The sequence below is a fragment of the Lytechinus variegatus genome, chromosome 3, assembly GCF_018143015.1.
Source record: "Lytechinus variegatus isolate NC3 chromosome 3, Lvar_3.0, whole genome shotgun sequence".
In the NCBI taxonomy this organism is placed as follows: domain Eukaryota; kingdom Metazoa; phylum Echinodermata; class Echinoidea; order Temnopleuroida; family Toxopneustidae; genus Lytechinus; species Lytechinus variegatus.
This window is the reverse complement of record NC_054742.1, coordinates 32,559,695-32,578,727: the sequence shown is the minus strand read 5'-3', so window position 1 is coordinate 32,578,727 and position 19,033 is coordinate 32,559,695. Positions and strand designations below refer to the sequence as shown.

At 33.7% G+C, this 19,033-nt stretch overlaps 2 protein-coding genes and 1 pseudogene across 2 annotated transcripts; all 3 read right to left on the bottom strand.

Moving 5' to 3' along the window:
* Nucleotides 1-4,708: 4,708 nt before the first annotated feature.
* Nucleotides 4,709-9,666, bottom strand: LOC121410801 (collagen triple helix repeat-containing protein 1-like). Its single transcript, XM_041603115.1, has 4 exons — nt 9,381-9,666; nt 8,155-8,304; nt 5,434-5,638; nt 4,709-4,867 (listed from the first exon to the last, which is right to left on the bottom strand). Exons 1-4 carry the CDS (start codon nt 9,480-9,482, stop codon nt 4,716-4,718), a joined length of 609 nt encoding a protein of 202 aa, XP_041459049.1. The 5' UTR covers nt 9,483-9,666; the 3' UTR covers nt 4,709-4,715.
* A 1,748-nt stretch (nt 9,667-11,414) lies between these two features.
* On the bottom strand, nt 11,415-15,124 carry LOC121410800 (collagen triple helix repeat-containing protein 1-like). Its single transcript, XM_041603114.1, has 4 exons — nt 14,845-15,124; nt 13,773-13,922; nt 13,043-13,247; nt 11,415-12,452 (listed from the first exon to the last, which is right to left on the bottom strand). The coding sequence occupies exons 1-4, from the start codon at nt 14,944-14,946 to the stop codon at nt 12,301-12,303; spliced, it is 609 nt and encodes a 202-aa protein (XP_041459048.1). The 5' UTR covers nt 14,947-15,124; the 3' UTR covers nt 11,415-12,300.
* Nucleotides 15,125-16,979: 1,855 nt separating this feature from the next.
* On the bottom strand, nt 16,980-18,690 carry LOC121412005 (annotated as a pseudogene).
* Nucleotides 18,691-19,033: the final 343 nt, after the last annotated feature.

The window sequence follows — 19,033 nt, the reverse complement described above, 5'->3', positions numbered from 1 at the left end:
CGAGCTGAAAATTTAGATAATTCAGACCTGAAGCGGGCATTCTAAGGCTTACTAGTAGGAATTCACTAAGACCATATTATTTCACTAACCAAATGATGCGAGCGCGAAGCGCGAGCTGAAAATTTTTGATATTCAGATCAGAAAAAGGGACATTTTAAGGACTGATTTTAGGAATTATCTCACCACTCCACTGATGCGAACGTAATTACGGACAGGAAATGTTTCATATTAAGACCTTAACATGGAGCAATCATTTTAAGTAGTCATGAAAAAAGAAGCGTATGTCACTACATAAAACAATAATATATTTGGTGTATATTGACTTGAAACGGGAGTTTTTCGTACAACAGGTTTATATATCTCTTTAAACTGACAATGCGAGCACCAGGAACAATGACATCATAGGCCCTGAGCAAATTATGTTTCATAAAGTTATGATAAAAATGTTTCCTATGTAATATAACATGATTATAATGTAATATACCATTATAATGAATAATAATTTCTTCTTTCCCACTACGTTCCTCTTCCTTTCTCCCTCTTTTTCTCCTTTTCCCCTTTTTTTTGGGTCAGCCGATGGGGGGGGGGACACGTGCCCCCATGCCCCCCCCCCCCCGTAGTTACGCCACTGATATACAGTACCATTCAAAAGTTTGGGTACACCTGTATTCAGAACTGATTTTTTACAGTCACTTAATTCAATTATGCTTTTCAAACAAAGTGAACATTTAGTATCAAAATAAAGGGTAATTATCAGGCTTCGCACTGACTTTATTTTAAAGATGAAAAATTGATTAAGAAAGTACTCCGGCGTGTCCGGAAACCCTCTCTGTCAAACTGTCAGTTTAAGTCGAATAAGGATTTTTTGCCATTTTGTGTTTTTAGGGCTCTGTGCGTCTCATAATATTTTATTGGTTTTTAGTGAAGAATTTTTCAATATTAATTGATAAATAAACAAACATCACATCAGAAGCAAACTAAGCTATGCTAGTGGTGAAATAGTTGAACATTTTCATATTTTCAAAACTTACCGGTCAAAGGTTTAGTTCTCTTTCTTTTCATTTTTATTCTTACATTTTATCTTTAATAATTCAACTATACCATTCAAAATGTTCCTGGAGTTAATCATATCTTTTCGGTGAATACCAAATGACAAAAGAGAAAAAAATTGTGAAAATTGTTAAAAATACTTTAAGGGGAAAAAATGTCATTATACTGTATCTGGTGTGAAAGAGAATTTTCTCTCAAATAAATTTGATACTATAATTATGTGTTATGTGTTAACGTTTGGATGATCAGGATGTGTTCTTTGCAGTGATGTAAATTTTGATTTGCATCAAAGTAAGGCATAGCTGCAATGAATGAATCCAGGTGTCAATAATGTCATAATCCTACAAGTCATGCATTAAAATCCATGTAAAACACATTTTCAGTAATTCAAATCAAAATGGTTTGATAAACACTTTTTACTATCAATCCTCATGTTAATTTCATTGAAAGGGGATTTGCAAATGTGTTTACTAATACATGTAGCATGGTGACATCCTTAGCATCTGGGGTTCATTCATTGCAGTTATGCCTTACTTTGGCGCAAATCAAAATATACATCACTACACAGAATACCTACGGATTATCCATGCGTGAAGACACACCACATAGATATGTTATTAAATTATTAGGGAGAAGGTGCTCATTCCAGCCATATATAATGATTATCCGTTCATGGGGATTTGTGATGTGTCAAGGTTTTTTTACGGGTATACATATATTACGTATACTCAACTGTGCATTACAATATTATTATTATTATTATTAATGAAGAAGGAAAACGCCACATTTATCCTTAATTATTCAAGTCAGCGTAGCTGAAGATGGAATATGATTTTTTTTATTCATTATTCTTATCATTGATTCTCTTGTGGTACTTTATGATCAGATTTCTTGGAGAAAAGGGGATCATAGAACTCTAATTACTGTCAATAATTTTGTCAAGTTTTTACCGGTATTTGTTTCTCGACTTAAATAATTTTTTCTTACAATACGGTCATGTTGATTTTTATTAAGTTAATACCATGATTATAATCAAGTGTGATACGATTTTTGTTTTCACTATCTAGAAATATCTTTATATGAGTAGAATAATAGCTAATTGTCGAATGTATTTAAGTTTTTCACTGAATAGGTTTTTTTATTGTGACTAAAATAGTATTAACCTTTCGGTATATATTTTTTATTTTACCTCAGATCGTGGTATTAATTCACAGTGACATATACTTATATACAAACAATTAAAAAAAATCAAGTTCAATTTAACCATGCATGAATTTTGGGGGTATGATGGTCGTGTAGATTTAGTGAAGTATATCCTATGAAAGATGTAATCAGAAGCAACGGTAAGGGAAGGGGGATAGTTTTTTTTTTTCAATTTCAATTTCAAATAAAAATTTATTTTCCTTCATTTTACACAATTTCTTCATTTTTGTTAACAAGATTTCATCAATATCCATAAAGAATATAAATATATACAGCTCATGTGTACAGTCGCCCCCTTTGAAAAAATTGGGCCAAAACGTACATTACCAACCCCCCCCCCCCCCTTAAAAGGGGGAGAAGAAAAGCAAAATGTTATAGATTACCAAAAGCAATTTAAAGCATGCACGTTACAAGTTATTATTTGATGAGATCATGCTTGTACCCATGAAAAAGAAAATATCATAATAGTTCCCCTCCTCAATGTGACTATATCAAGTTAGATCAATGCGCGTGTCCAAGGATCTGGGATAAATGTATACTATTATCGAAAAAAATAAAATTATGTTAATATTAAAAAAGTGAATGAATGAATGATGTCAAACAAATAACAATAAAGACAATCAAACTTTTGTTTCACGGGCGTATATGTTCTGACTTTTAATCAATAATACACCAAATCTAACATTATTTGTAATATGAAATTAATTTCAGAATGTAAGCAATAAAATCAACAATCCAGATATTTATTTACTAAAGAATTTGATCAAGAACTGTCGAGTATTTTTTAATTTTATATTCATTCAAGACTTTCTAGGCACTGGGATGAACATTATCGATAATAATGATTAGCCATTTTGGTATATTGATATAACACACACTAGGGCCTACAAGTCAATGCCCAACTTTTAACCATTCCTGGGTAAAATACTGTCCACACTATTGGTTAAAATCTGCCTAAATTGGGTAATAAAAACTAATAACTGGGTAATAAATTTGCTCAATTGGATAATAATTGTCCAGAATGTATATATACAGATATATATATTTATTACCCAATTGGTATATATAAATATGTATATATATATATATGTATATATGTATATAATATATATATATATATATATGTGTGTGTGTGTGTGTGTGTGTGTGTGTGTGTATATATATATATATATATATATATATATGTATGTATATATATACCAATTATAATCATCATACATACCCAACCCAGTGGACAGTTTGTTGCCCAACATGTTAAGTGTGCATTATTACCACATAATAATTGTTGGGATGAGCGTGATAGCAGGGGACACAATCATACGTGGAAGAATACGACATTTTGGTGTTGGGAAGACTACGTGTAAAACGAAGACGAATAGTTAATCCTTAAATCGATACATCTATGATCACGTGACTGCAGAATGGGTTTTAAGTTAAAGTGTTATGCGACAATGTCTTAAGGCCTATTTGTAAATATATTGGAATAAAAATGCTTCATGAATTATATAGTGTGAATACTTACAAAGAAAATGAGATTGGCCATAATATAACCGAATCGGAGTTAATTCATTGAAACTCTTCGTCAATTTCGACATTTAAAACTCAATCAGCAAATAATCATATGATGGTAAAAAAAAACCTCTACTCTTTCAATCACTTTGAAGGGGTACTCCAGGCTGAACACGATATGATTTGAACAGATAAAGAAATATCAGACAAACGCAACACTGACAATTTCATGATAATTGGACAAGGAATAATGAAGTTATGACATTTTAAAGATTTGCATCATTTCGGTGAAACGGCTTCATGAAAATTCGATGAGAAAACTGCGTTGTCATATCCCTACTTGTTCTTTTGTATTTTATCATTCAAATTTCTAAGAACTTTAAAAATGGATTGACAACTGATTCAATGCATTAAATATTCATTGTTGCAACGTTGTAAGGGAGACATGTCAGATGAAATAATTATGATTTCATGTAATAACATAAGAAAAGGTAAAGTGGGGGTGTGACATCATCAACCCATCTAATATTTTATATGGGAAGAAATAAATGTTCAGGGCAAGTGCAATGACATAGTTTTTAACACTCACCTAAGTATCTCTGATAAAATTATTAAGACTTTCATTAACCACCCCTCTCAATTTACATTGTACGTGTTGTTACATAAAAAGAACGGAATAACTCCATCTGTTACCATGTCTACTGCAAATTTCGGCAATTTTATCAATCATCACTAGGACCCCTTTTAATTTTTTTTAAATTCAGGTTTTATTTCATAAATTTCTCTGGTCCAAGCAAAAAAATTCAATTTTGGGACCTCCTCAAGCATGCCAAAGACTGGAGTGTAAGAGATGAGTCCACATTCCCGCCAGAAACCATGCCTGAGACTGATGCTCCTTGAATTTAGGTACTTCATCTTGATTAGGCTGTATATGCTCAGTTGTTTCGATCAAGCTAGTATCCATATGATGATTTAGGGACCTCCTTGATGATGATTCGTGATGCACTGTTCCATCCTGTGGATGCATCAAAGTTCCCATATCCCGGGCAGTCTCCTACCAAAAATTTAACATTTACCGATCCAGCTCCAACCGTGTGACAGTATCCTGAGTACATACATGTATAAAGACAAAAGCGTTACCATAATCGATGTCATTTATGATATAATCGTGTTTTTTCGTGTAATTTTTTGTGTGTAAACGCTAAGTGCCTACTTGCAACACATCAGATACGACACATATCCTTTCCATAATTATACCAACACCCATAAAGAATATATTGTTGTCGGGAATACATTCACCCATCCAGATTAATTAGATTAATGTCATGATTATAAAAAGGAAACAAGTTTTGCGTCAGGATTCGAATCCTTGACCATGTGATTCACAGAAGAAACTAACCTATGAACCTATGAATGTTTTTGATGGCATATAAAAAATCGATAGTAGAGCATTACGTGCGGTGATTTTTTGTTTTGAAATAGGCGCGATGGAGCGAAAACCTAATCTTGTGACAGGATTCAACATATACAAAATCTCATATTTAACCCTTTACCCTTTCATTTTCGTTTTTTAAATCTTCTTTTTCAAAGTTTTCAAGTTTTTCAAGTGTTTGGGGCGGGGCAATGACCCCATGGCAACATTTGTACGCCAGTTACTGGCTTTACTTTTACCTGAAATACTTCTGTGCCTGTGCAGGTTCATGTAGTATGTATTGGCTTGGTAGACTATACCATCAATAGGTGTAGGTGAACATTCATTATCATTGAAAGTAAAATACCATCTTTTACAGCATCCACTACATCCATAAAGACGAAGGTTGCCTCCATAGTAGACCCAGAGAGCAGAGTCACTATGTCTCTTTGTAAAAGTACAGGTCTGCAAGTGATACCACACCGAAATCAAGAAAGAAAATTATTACATTTTATCACTTGTCTTTATCAATTATGTTTGAATATCCGTATTAGGTATCATTAAAATCTGGCATCATATTCCTTCATAGGCTTCCATTATATTTTTATTCAGATGAAAACACAGCATGAATATCGGTTGTTTAAACTTTGAATATATATTTTAATATTTGGCTTTACGTGCCTATTTTATAAGGTGTCCATGATTAGATGTGATTGTGACTGGGAGTTTTACTCTACCACTACTACTACTACTACTACTACTACTACTACTACTACTACTACTTCTATTACTCGTAATGATGATTATTATGATGATGATGAAAATATATAGCAATAATGATAACAATGATTATAATGATAATGATTATAATTATTTTTTTCCTGCTATTTAAACTACTGCTACTACTTTTGCTACCAGACTATTACTGCTACTCCCACTACTGCTGCTGCATGCTGCTGCTACTGCTACTGTTGTTGCTGCTGCTGCTGCTGCTACTACTACTACTACTACTACTACTAATAATAATAATAATAATAATAATAATAAGCATATTTATATAGCGCAGCTTTTATATGGATATATTCAGCTGCGCTTGTTCATAGCTCTTTTTACTTATGTCTACACAGCATATTTTCTTAAATAAAAAAAAGAAATGTGTTTTTAATTTTGATTTGAAGAGAGCCAAGGATGGAGAGCTTCTTACATCAAATGGCAGGCTATTCCATAGTTTGGGGGCAGCAAGTGCAAATGCAAGATCACCAAGTGTGACTTTTGTTTTGTGAAATGGGATCTGAAACAATAATGTATCTGTGGAACTTCGCAGGCTTCGACTGTGTGATTGGGTTTAAAGTTTGAGTAATTCTGTAATGTAATGTGGGGCTTGACCGATTAATGATTTATATACAATTAACAGAATTTTGAATGAAATTCTTTGACGTACAGGCAACCAGTGGAGTTCTCTCAGAAGAGTAGTCAAGCTTACTTGTAATAAGAGCATGTGCCACCAGTTTGATACTTTCTTGATCAAAGTATTTGCGAATGCGCCGAAGTTATAGAGGAGATAATGACTTGGGTTTGAGGTTTGTATCAAAAGAAACTCCTAAATTCCTTGCAGTATCAGATAGTTAATACTACTACTTCTACTACTACTGCTACTTCTACTACTACTACTACTACTACTACTACTACTACTACTACTACTACTACTACTACTACTACTACTACTACTACTACTACTACTACTACTACTACTTCTACTACTACTCCTACTACTACTACTACTACCACAACCACTACTACTACTACTTCTACCACCACTACCACTATACCACTACTACTACCACTGCCACTGCCACTACCACCACCACTACTACTACTACTACTACTACTACTACTACTACTACTACTACTACTACTACTACTACTACTACCACTACTACTACTACTTCTACTACTATTCTAACTTTCCACCTTCACAATCACCTATACAGTGCGTATCAAAAAAAAGTTTACACTTCGGAAAAAATCCTGTAAAATTATACATTTGTAATATTCTGAGGATTTTTCCATATTTTTACATTGGTACAGATCCAATTAAGCAAATGACGATATAACTGTAGAAAAATATTTCCGCTTGAGTGAGCACCACTCATTTTTGAAAATTTAATGAAACATGATTTGCGCAGAACTTTGAAATAGTTATGCGAATAAAAGTAGACCTTAATCATGAAAAACACTTGAAAGTTAGCTAATAAAATTGATTTGAAGACATCTTTTACCCTTTTTAACTTGTTTCCTTGCCCAAAACACTTTGAAGAGAGCATTGCGCCCCATCCCACTCCCCCACACACCGAGGCTATCTCAACGATATTTGCTTTACACTGAGCTGTCATTTACATGAAATTGCTTCGGCTTGATTTTCATTTGTTCATCATTGTTAAGCTTGGAAAAAGTGTGGAGAAACAAGTATTAAAGGGAAAATGATAAAAAATAAAAAAAAATGCTGGAGATGTCTGATATAAACTTTTATTCAGATTTTTAGTTATGTCCTCAGATCCAGCTGGCACAAAAAGGGTAAAGGTTATGCTTATTAAGTGTTGAAATTTCAATTTTGGTGGCAAAATTGTTACAAAATGCTTGCATGTGTCCATTTTTTATTTCTTTCGACTAAAAGTGCAAAGGAAATGTATGAGAAATGTTTCGCAGGGTAAGTTTGATTTTGCCCTTTCCCCTTGACACAGCGTAAAAACGAGCATTTTTGCGCAAACAGATTTCTGCGAGTTTTACAAAAGTGGACAGTGCTCCCTCAAGTGTAACATTCTGTCAAAACCTTTACTTTTATTGGATAGATGAGACCCAAACCAAACATAATATGTGAAAAAATTATCCACATCTGGTATATTTTTTAATTCCCAGGGCTTTTTCAAAGTGTAAACTTTTTTTTGATACGCACTGTAGAGCGCTGTAATAATTCTACTCACGTAAATAGTGTCATAATCATTTCCGTTATTAGAGTACCAGGCACACTGTTTCCAGTTGTTATATTCAAGGAGTTCCCCATCGCCTGGACTACCCGCAGGTCCTGATGGTCCTGGAGGACCAGGTGGTCCCGGTGGTCCCTGAGAACATGTCTGGAATACAAATTACAGAGATGCCAATCAATACGAGGCAAGTTTATGAGCCCAATGCACTTTATAAAGCAATATCGTAATTACTTGCATTATCAAGCTTAAATAAGGAAAAAACACTTTTATCTTACAGTGCTTAATATCCATATATTGTTAAAGCTTTTCCAAACTTTTTTTGTGACTTTCATAATCTGGGTCCCGTACACAAAGATTAGCGATTAATCGTACGCTGAATTTTTACGATTGATCGTACATTATAGTCAATGCGATCAATATTAATAAATGGTTCTTTGATCCTTGCTAAGCTTTGTAGGACCTCTGATCATTATTTCTATTTTTCAATTTCGACCCCTCCTTTATTCTGATTTTCATATATAATTCATTGCTGCTTCTTTAGTGATTTTATTTCGTTAATTGCATATTCTTACTCCAGAATCTAATGTAGATAATTTTTGTTTTATGAGTCGATTTATTAGTTCATACATGACCAATTCAGTCGTTGGGCTATACGACTCATGCTTTAATAAAATTTAGATTGAACTAGATTGAATTGGATTAAATTATTTGGAGACGAGGAAGGATAATTTTTATAAACATACACTTCTTCAATATGGTATCAACAAAATGCTTAAAATGTTTGAAGTTTATACAAAATAATCTGGATTCCAAGAGGATCAAGTTTTAAGTCATAAATCACAAAGGGGTTCATGGTTATACGATTTATAAGAAAACCTGAATAGCTCATTTTACTTTCATTTTTCATATGCCTCATTAAACATATTTTCGATTTGATAAACTATATTCTAGATTTTCCATTATTCTGAAAGATAAAGCCAAATGTATAGAGTCTATTATGGTAGAATAATTTTACAGTCGAATGCATACTTTAGCATCTGTGTCGAATAACTCAGTTTTTGTTTACAGTAAATATTAGAGCTGAGCAATGAAATAAGATCAAATAAAATGTATTTCGTAGTTTATATTCATATTGTCACTTCAGAATATATTGGACGTACAATTGTCTAAAAATTCTTAAATGAAGCAATGTGAATGAGAATCTATCCTGTCTAAAGCCTTACCGCTCCCCAGCCGTTCACAGTCATGACGCCATACGTCAATACCATCAATAAGAACATCATTGAAGATCCTGGAGATTTCTCTAGATATTTACAGGATTCCATTGTGTTTTGCAAACTTTTCTCCTTTACAAAATTTCCCAGTGAGTTATATCCACATATCTCAAACCCGAGAAGTTTGTATTTTCGTAAGTTTGTTACTAATAACTCCAAGCATAACTCCCCGGGAATAGATGTCTACTCACTCCATACTCTTGTCTATTATGTCATAAGGTTCTGTATTATTGGGCAGATATACGACTTAAATCAATAAAGTAAGTGATGTACATGAATGCACCAATTTGGCAAAAATAATCAATATACTCAGAGCAAGTATCGTCATCAGGGTTTAAATAAAGACAACGGTAATCTCTAGACACCATCAAATAAAAAAAAACTTTATAATCGCCAGAGTTACTTTTTTTACTTCAAAATATATTGGCCCACTATGAAAAAAAATGAGGTGCTTATTCAGCATTTAAAGGGATACTCCAGGCTGAGGATAATATTATTTGAACAGATAGAGAAAATCTGACAAACAAAACACTGACAATTTAATCAAAATCGGACAAGGAATAATAAAGTTATGACATTTTAAATTTTTCACTATTCCGGTGAAATAGTTCTAGGCTTGTCTTCATGAATATTCAATGACCAAATTGATGATGTAATACCCCCATTTGTTCTTTTGTATTTTATCATATGAGATTAGGTTCATTCATTTTTTTCTTCAAAATCTTAAGATATTGGATCGAAAATTGATCAAGTGCAATAGATAATCATTGCTGCAACTTATTTCATTAACATATGTATGAAATAATGAATCATTTCATATAATAACATAAGAAAAGGGAAGGTGGGGATGTGACATCATCAGCCCACCTAATGAATATTCATGACGATGTGCATATCACTGTTTTCACAAAATATTACTTCACTTTAAAATTCAATAACTTCACTATTTGCTATCCGATTTTGATGAATTTTCAGTATTTTGCTGTGTGATTTTTACGCTATTTATTCATATACAAATATTTTCATCCCGGACCATCCCTTTAAAGAGTTTATATAGTGACTAGCACTTCCAAGTGCTGATTTTCTACTAAAACTTGAATCATTATAATTCAGCACTCCAATGTGCAGACACTATACTTAAAGCATTCTACCTCCATGGTTTAAGCATTTGCTTGTAGTTTTTTTTTTACAAGCTCCGTGTTTGCTTGATCAGGGCTTTTGCGATTTATAATCATGTTTATGCAACTGAGATAGAACCTAAAGATTTACACATGTACATACATTCTTCCAAAGTGAGTGCAAACATAACGCTAACTATATGCATTTATTAGAAATAATAGAAACAAATCAAAGGAAACGTTTGACATCACATCTACGGAAAAGATGTTACATGAGAGATGCAGTATTTTGCACTATACCACACATTTGCACTCGAGTCCCACCTTTGTTCTGCGAGTCGCGTTTGCACAGTGTGACGTTAGCAGCTGCTTTCCTACTGCAAGTAAAGGGATTTATGCATACGAAATAAAGCAATCGCTTAGGCATGATCTTTTCCTTGGCTAGCAATTACTTGTGCTTGAGTCAATTGCCACTCTTTATGCATCTGACCATTTGCTTAGGTTCTTGTTCTTTTCTGAGTGTTTATTTATTGTCATGCATACATTTTCCGGTTTACAATTGAAGTTCGCCTATGATTTTCACAGTATAGATCAAAGTGATATTCCTTTTCCCACCTTGTATGCATAAGACCATATTTTCCAGTGTCTCTCTCCTCTCTTCCCCAACCCTTCCCCTCTTTTCTCCCCTCTCTTTTTTCCTCCCACCTGACCCCCTCGCTCTCTTTCTCTCTCTGTCCCCATTTATTTTGGTCTTATTAGAATGTATCAGAATCTTTACATTCACATGTTTAACCCTTCAGGCATAAACTTGGGTTTTTGACGTTATAAACTTACATAAACGGATTATTTCACGCCTTAACAATAACATGAATAATGACAACAATTTGTTTATTCTTTAATCTTATGAAGTGATTGAACAAAATCTGTATACTACCAATAACAGACATGCAGACGTAACGAGATACCTAGAAAGAATTAAGAACGAATGAATTACCAACAATGATATATTTACTATAACGATGAAAAGAATGATTGAAACACAATCAATGTAATCTACAATTTTTTTAGAATAACAAAATAACTTCCTGAAAGTTTTGAAATAAAAGAAATCTAACAATCCGATAATATCAGAATGAGTCATAACTCAACATGTAATTATGAAGAAAAAAAAACACCAACCACGTCAACCTCAGATTTAACCAGAAAATCACCAAACAATTTGTCCATATCTGAAGTAGATATCAAAACTATTATCTGAATGACAAATTAATAATTTTTTGAAAATTATCAATTTGACCATAAATTATCATTCATAGGTAGCTTTTTTCGAACCTATTTCCTCAGGTTAATTGTCAGAAATAGTAAGTTTTTCTGTGGATTCAACATTCCAAATAGACGAGATGCATCAATATGGGTTCGTACCCCAATCATGTAGCTATTGTCCTTCGACATATCGAGAAACGAATCATGTTTCCGAATAGCAAATCAGAAAATTAAAAACAAAAAGTTATCTTCTTGTCATCGGTCTTGGTAGGTGGGGGTCTGTGATAATGAAGCTGTTAAATAAAAAAAAATATATTTTGGGAGCACACGATCCGAATAATCTTTCCAGATTTTATATCCTACAATGGGCTGAAAAGAAACTTGTTGGGAACACACGATCTAATCTAATCTGACTTTGGTCAATTAAAACCAGCAGTAATGTTGCTCTTCCATTTCTGCGAGTTCATTGTCAAACTTTATTAATCAAACTAGTATCCATACGATGATTTAGGGACCTCTTTGATGATGATTCGTGATGCGCTGTTCCACCCTGTGTATGCATCGTAGTTCCCAAATCCCGGGCAGTCTCCTACCAAAAATTTCACATTGACTGATCCAGCTCCGACCGTGTGACAGTATCCTAAGTTTATAAAGACAAAAGCATTACTATAATCGATGTCATTATGATATAATCGTCTTTTTCTTGAATTTGTTGTTGTACATTATCAGGGCCTACTTGAAACACATCAAATACGACACTCACATGTCTTCTCCATAATTTATACCATCACCCATTAAAAAATATTGTCAGGATTACATTCACCTGTACAGGATCGAGTGAGGAAAGTGCAGATTAATTTCATGCAAAACGATATAAGTTTTGCGAAAGGATTCCAATCCTTGACTATGTGACTGACCGTCAGAAGAATATCTTTGATACAAATCTTTGGTGGCATAATGAGCAAAAATGGTGGCATAATATTACGTACCTTGATTTTTTTCTTCCATGAATAGGCGCGAGGGAGCAAAAGGCTAATTTTGTGACAGGATTCAACATAATATCAAGAAAGAAATCTCATATTTCACCCTTTGCCCTTTCATTTTACTTTCTTTTTTTATTTTTATATTTTTTAAATAGGTTTTCTCTCTGTCATGGAAGTTTTTCGGGGCGGGGCAATGACCATAAAAGACAACATCTGTCTGCCTGTTCCTGCATGACTTTACTCTTACCAGAAATGCTTCGATGTCTGTGAAGATTCATGTTGTTCGTGTTTGTTTGGTAGACTATACCATCAATAGGTGTAGGTGAACATTCATTATCATTGAAAGTAAAATACCATCTTTTACAGCATCCACTACATCCATAAAGACGAAGGTTGCCTCCATAGTAGACCCAGAGAGCAGAGTCACTTTTTCTCTTTGTAAAAGTACAGGTCTGCAAGTGATACCACACCGAAATCAAGAAAGAAAATAATTGTATTTTATCATTTGTCTTTATATGTTTGAATATCCGTATTAGGTATCTTTAAAATCTGGTATCATTTTTTTATTTAAATTACACAAAATTATACCTGCCTTGATTGTGCGTTATATTAATAATCTTGTCTTTTGAGTTGAAAAGCATAAATAAAATAACAAAACAACAACATCGACAATGATAAAAATAATAATAATCATTAGTGGTGAGAATAATCATGATAAAGATAATAGTAATAATACATGTATAATGATAATAACGATAATAATTATTATAACATTAATAATAATAAAATGATAATAGTAATAATATTAACAACAACAACAATGATAATGATAATAAGAATAATAATATTAATAATACAATGCTGGTGCTACTACTTCTACCCCCCCCCCCGACTACTACTACAACTACAACTACTACTTCAACTTTCCACCTTCAACTGTTCAAAATTACCAAGAGTACTCTAACGATTCTACTCACGTAAATAGTGTCATAATCATTTCCGTTAGCCGAGTACCAGGCACACTGTTTCCAGTTGTTATATTCTAGCATTTCACCATCGCCTGGACTACCTGCAGGTCCTGATGGTCCTGGAGGCCCAGGTGGTCCCGGTGGTCCCTGAGAACATGTCTGGAATACAAATTATAGAGACACCTATCAATATGAGCTCTACTCCCTTTAAAGCTAAATCACAAATCCTAGCAATATTATTTTTGCTATGAAAAAGGAAAATACCACTTTTATCTTAAACCAATGACCTTTTCCAAAACCTCTTTATTTAGCAACATGAGCATGTACTTTTATAACCCGTTCTTTATTTCTTTTATTAATTTTTGACCCTCCCTCGATTTTTTTCATGTAATTGTTTGCTGTTGCCTAATCAATCTTACCTTTATTCCTGTGTCAGCATTTACGATGATGATTATAATGTTTTAAATATCATATGATTCTTTAATGTATACACGACTAATTCAGCCGATGGGCTGCGACCCATGCCATAATAAACCTTAAATTGTTTTGAATTGAATTATTTGGAGACGAGGAAGGACAGTTTTGATCAAAACGTTTTTTCAATGTGGAATAAAAAAAAGTGTTTAACCTTTATACAAAAATATTCTGGATTCGAAGAGGAAGAAGTGGTTACAAAATATTCTTAGTCATAAAGTACACGTCTCGTGTTCATACGATTTCTTTGAAATCCCATTTAGCTGATTTTAGCCATCATTTTCCTTAGTGAACATTCTTCCAAGTACAGAAACTTTCAAGACTTTTTATTATTCTGAAATAGGAAGCCAAAAGTATAGGGCCTATTACGGCAGAATAATATAATCTGACAATCGAATACATACTTTAGCCTTTGTGTCGAAAAGGGCTTTTTAATCAGTGAATATTATAGAGCTGAACGATGAAATGAAATCAAAGCAAATGTAAATTATATCGTAAGTTTATATTCATATTGTCACTTCAGAATATTTTGGATCAACAATCGTATCTGTGATTCTTAAATAATGTGGAATCAGAATCAATATCCTATCACGTCTTTAAACCTTACCGCTCCCCAGCCGTTCACAGTCATGACGCCATACGTCAGTATCATCAAGAAGAACATTATTGAAGATCCTGAAGATTTCTCTAGATATTTACAGGATTCCATTGTGTTTTGCAGACTTTTATCCTGTACAATATATCCTAATGAGTTTTATTCACATAGCTCAAACCCAAGAATTCCGTATTTTCGTTGCTAGTTATTCATTCTTCACTGGAATGGACATCTACTCACACTATACTCTTATCTATGGATTCACTATACAGAAGGCTCTGTACTATTGTGCAGATATACAAATCAATAAATTTAGCCGTAGATTTCTTAACGATGAAGGATGTATACTGTCTAACATACATGGACGCAACAATTTGGCAAGGATGATCAATACGGTTACACTTCGTAATTCCGAAGGTTCTTTATTCCAAAGGTTCGTAATTCCGAAACACGTAAATTGCCTATACCTCGATGTTCGTTTTCCGTAAACGTAAAAGGGTTCGTTAATCCGAACATTTGTGGCGTTATTCTGAAGGTTCGTTATTCCAAAAACGAAATAAGGTTCGATGTTCCGAAGGTTCGTTAATCCGAAAACGAAATAAGTATCATTGTTCCGAAGGTTCGGTAGTCTGAAAACGAAATAAGGTTCGTTAATCATATTTTTGTTTTCGGACTAACGAACCATCGGAATTACGAACCTCAATTCGTTTTCGGATTAACGAACCTCACTTCGTTTTCGGACTAATGAACCTCATTTCGTTTTCGGATTAACGAACCTTCGGAATTACGAACCTTCGGAATAACGAAACTTCGGAATATCGGAACCTTCGGAATTACGAATGTAGGCGGATCAATACAATACTTTGTTAACGTTGTTTCGTCATCAAGTAAAGGCAGCGTTAATCTGTCGACACCATCGACAGAAACCTTTATAACCTCAAGAGTTAGTTTTACTTCCAAATATAATTATGTATATAAGGGGATATGATATTTTCAATAATAGAAACGATCGCGCAGTAATAAAGTTTACCGTACAATTATGTATTCCTAGATTAAGGCTCACCTGGGGCGGCAGTACACTGTAAAAAAAATCGATTAAAATTAACGTAGAAAATACATTATACTTGTCAAAGGGGCATTTAATTCAATTTTTGTCAAAATTAAAATCAGAATTATGTTAAAACTATTGAAAAGATTACGACATTCTTGTTAAAGAATTCTATTAAGTGGCTCTCTGTTAAGATATCTATTAATATTTTTATAGGAGGAGAGGTTACCTAAAGATAATATTCAATTCAATACGAGCGCCCCTTTGACTATTAAAGTTGTTAAAAAGGGGGAAAGTAGAAGAATAGGGAGGGGTAAGAGGTATATAAAAGCGTCTGGGTCATTCAACGCTATTATCACCTTGGTCATCAATTATTAAGAAAACAGGTGACGTTGAATCTAGGTCATCTTTTCCAAAATCCAAATACCTCGATGCCACCCCTGTTCATATTTCATTTGACAACATAATGTGTGAAACACAAATAATGCTAGTATGCATGTAATCATCATACATATCTCATTTTGATAACAATACATCATTTGAAAATTCCGGATATTTTGTAAAGGTAACGAAATATTTATTGAATACAATCAAGGTTATGTAATATAATGGTCAAGAATTAGTGAACACACTGCTGAAGACCATCAACACGATAACCATATTCAAAGTATGAGGACATATGAATGAAGAATCGTTGACAGGAACCTAGTCATGGAAATTTCATTCTTGCGTTCTCACAAACTGTTGCAAGGAAAACGGATGATTGGGAATAATCAATACTTTCGTCATTCCTTTTACTTTTAAAACACAATAATAAGCATACGCATAATGTTTGAATGAATCTCATTTGTATTGACATAACAACAAGAAGATTACCTTCTAATTCTGCATTATTAGTTGATCTGATATCCAAAGATCGTGGTGTGGTTTCCAACGTCACCCTGCAACTATTATGGTGGTAGCGGTGGGATGAATGCTATCCCTCCAAAATAGATCACGTCACGTACATGGTTTCTGAACCTTGGTGATCGTCTAGATCACGGTGTAAGTTCACAAGTCCATGGTGAGTGACATAACAATACCGACAACACTGCTCCCATCAGGCTGGTATTGAATTTGGGACCTCCTTGATGATGATTCGTGATTCGCTGTTCCATCCTGTGTAAGAATCTTAGTTCCCATGCATCCCGGACGCGAATCACCAACATTGAATTTGTCAGCAACGTATAATACTGGAGTAATGTTGAAATAGTGAAAATTCAAAATGTGATTTACAGTGATGATTTAAAGCTCGGTTTAAGTATACACAAGAAATGTTTAAAAAAAAACACACACAGAGTTTATTCACACTTTCCTAGATCTGCTTGATATTGATTTTGTAAGGACTGATGCAATGATCATTTTGTTTTTGTGAATAAAAATACTCTTTTATCCATCATGGTTCTTCGAGTGTAAGAAGTTACACGTCCTGAATTTTGGCTTGAATATCATTGCTTTCGAATAACAAAGTGATACCGTGATGGAAAAAAATCGATGTCATAATCAACAGGTCCCAGAGATTATAGAAATTGTATATCAATTTTAGGTACCATTATATTTTTCCTTAAAAAATTGAATGAACGTGCTGAAACCATATTCAATAAGAAAATTCACGACACATGTGAAGGGTATTTACCATTGTGATTATATTTACCTGAAATACTTCCGTGCCTGTGCAGGTTCATGAAGTATGTATTGGCTTGGTAGACTATACCATCAATAGGTGTAGGTGAACATTCATTATCATTGAAAGTAAAATACCATCTTTTACAGCATCCACTACATCCATAAAGACGAAGGTTTCCACCGTAGTAGACCCAGAGAGCAGAGTCACTGTTTCTCTTCGTAAAAGTACAGGTCTGTAAGTTTAGATGAAATGTGGAAAATCAAAATAAAATATTTGCCATCAAGGTGGATGGGGCCCATGTGTGTCAGGAATAATGAATACAAAATTATGTCATAATTATTTAGAGAATGAAGAGATATATCACAACGTATAAATCCATACATTTAAGGTGGTATAAGGTGTCAAAAGGCAAAGATTAGCTTTTATGTTACACTCCAATGAGTCCGACTCCACACTGTCCTATGATCTACCTATGTAGAGGTGCTGTGGCTCAGTGGATAAGTCTCCGGACTGTGAACCAGAAGGTCCGGGGTTCAAATCCCATCACAGCAGTATAGCGTCCTTTGGCAAGGCGTTTATCTACATTAGCCACTCTCGACCCAGGTGTAGTTAATGGGTACCAGGTAGGAAAGAATTCCTTGAATGCTTGATGTGCCCGATCAGGGTAGCCGTGCTTAAGCCGGGTTAATAGTATGCAGCGCTTAGAAACATTTGTATTAAGCGCTATATAAAAAATTGCATATTATCATTATTATTATTACCTTGGTATACCTTTGTCAATCTAATTTTATCACAAATCAACTCAAATATTACTTGATATTTTCTAACTACAGGAATACAGATTGAATTTTTTTTTGGCGTTTAAATTTGTTCCAACAACATTAATCTATTACTCATTGTTATCATCATCTCCGCCGTCATCGTCGTCATTGTTATCACAAATAGCACTTTAAGTAATACTCACATAGATAGTGTCATAGTCATTGCCATTAGCGGAGTATCAGGCACACTGTTTCCAGTTGTTATATTCTAGCAGTTCACTATCACCAGGACTACTTGCAGGTCCTGATGGTCCTGGAGGCCCAGGTGGTCCATGAGAACAAGACTGACGAAAAGTTGATAAGTGTCCTTTGTAATCAAGCATTTAAGTGAATAATAGTCATGAAATCGGGCGACAAAGCATTACTGAAACTCTGGCCATAAAACGTCCTTTATAAATAATGTACAAATGATGAGTTTTATATTGCTTGATTTTTTTTTTATGATGCACATGATTTAATAATTTTCAATTCACTCATTGTGTTGACAGGAGTTGTCAAACAATTTTCTTCAATTGTTTAAATTATAGAACACCATGTTTTTATCCGCATAGAACTTGTGTCTCTGAATGTAAGTCTATCGACATCCATTAAAGATGGATTATCAACGAGCGGATTAGAAAAAATAACAAATAATATAAAAATTTCTGTGAATGAAACTCACCGCTC

Bases quoted from the DNA above. Each gene is read 5' to 3' on its own strand.
- LOC121410801 (XM_041603115.1), bottom strand. From the start codon at position 9,482: ATGGAATCCTGTAAATATCTAGAGAAATCTCCAGGATCTTCAATGATG. The intron at 8,305-9,380 runs GTAAGGCTTTAG...TTTGTATTCCAG, and splicing joins CTGTGAACGGCTGGGGAGCG to ACATGTTCTCAGGGACCACC. The intron at 4,868-5,433 runs GTAAAAGTAAAG...GTATGTACTCAG, and splicing joins CAGGCACAGAAGTATTTCAG to GATACTGTCACACGGTTGGA.
- LOC121410800 (XM_041603114.1), bottom strand. From the start codon at position 14,946: ATGGAATCCTGTAAATATCTAGAGAAATCTTCAGGATCTTCAATAATG. The intron at 13,923-14,844 runs GTAAGGTTTAAA...TTTGTATTCCAG, and splicing joins CTGTGAACGGCTGGGGAGCG to ACATGTTCTCAGGGACCACC. The intron at 12,453-13,042 runs GTAAGAGTAAAG...TTATAAACTTAG, and splicing joins CAGACATCGAAGCATTTCTG to GATACTGTCACACGGTCGGA.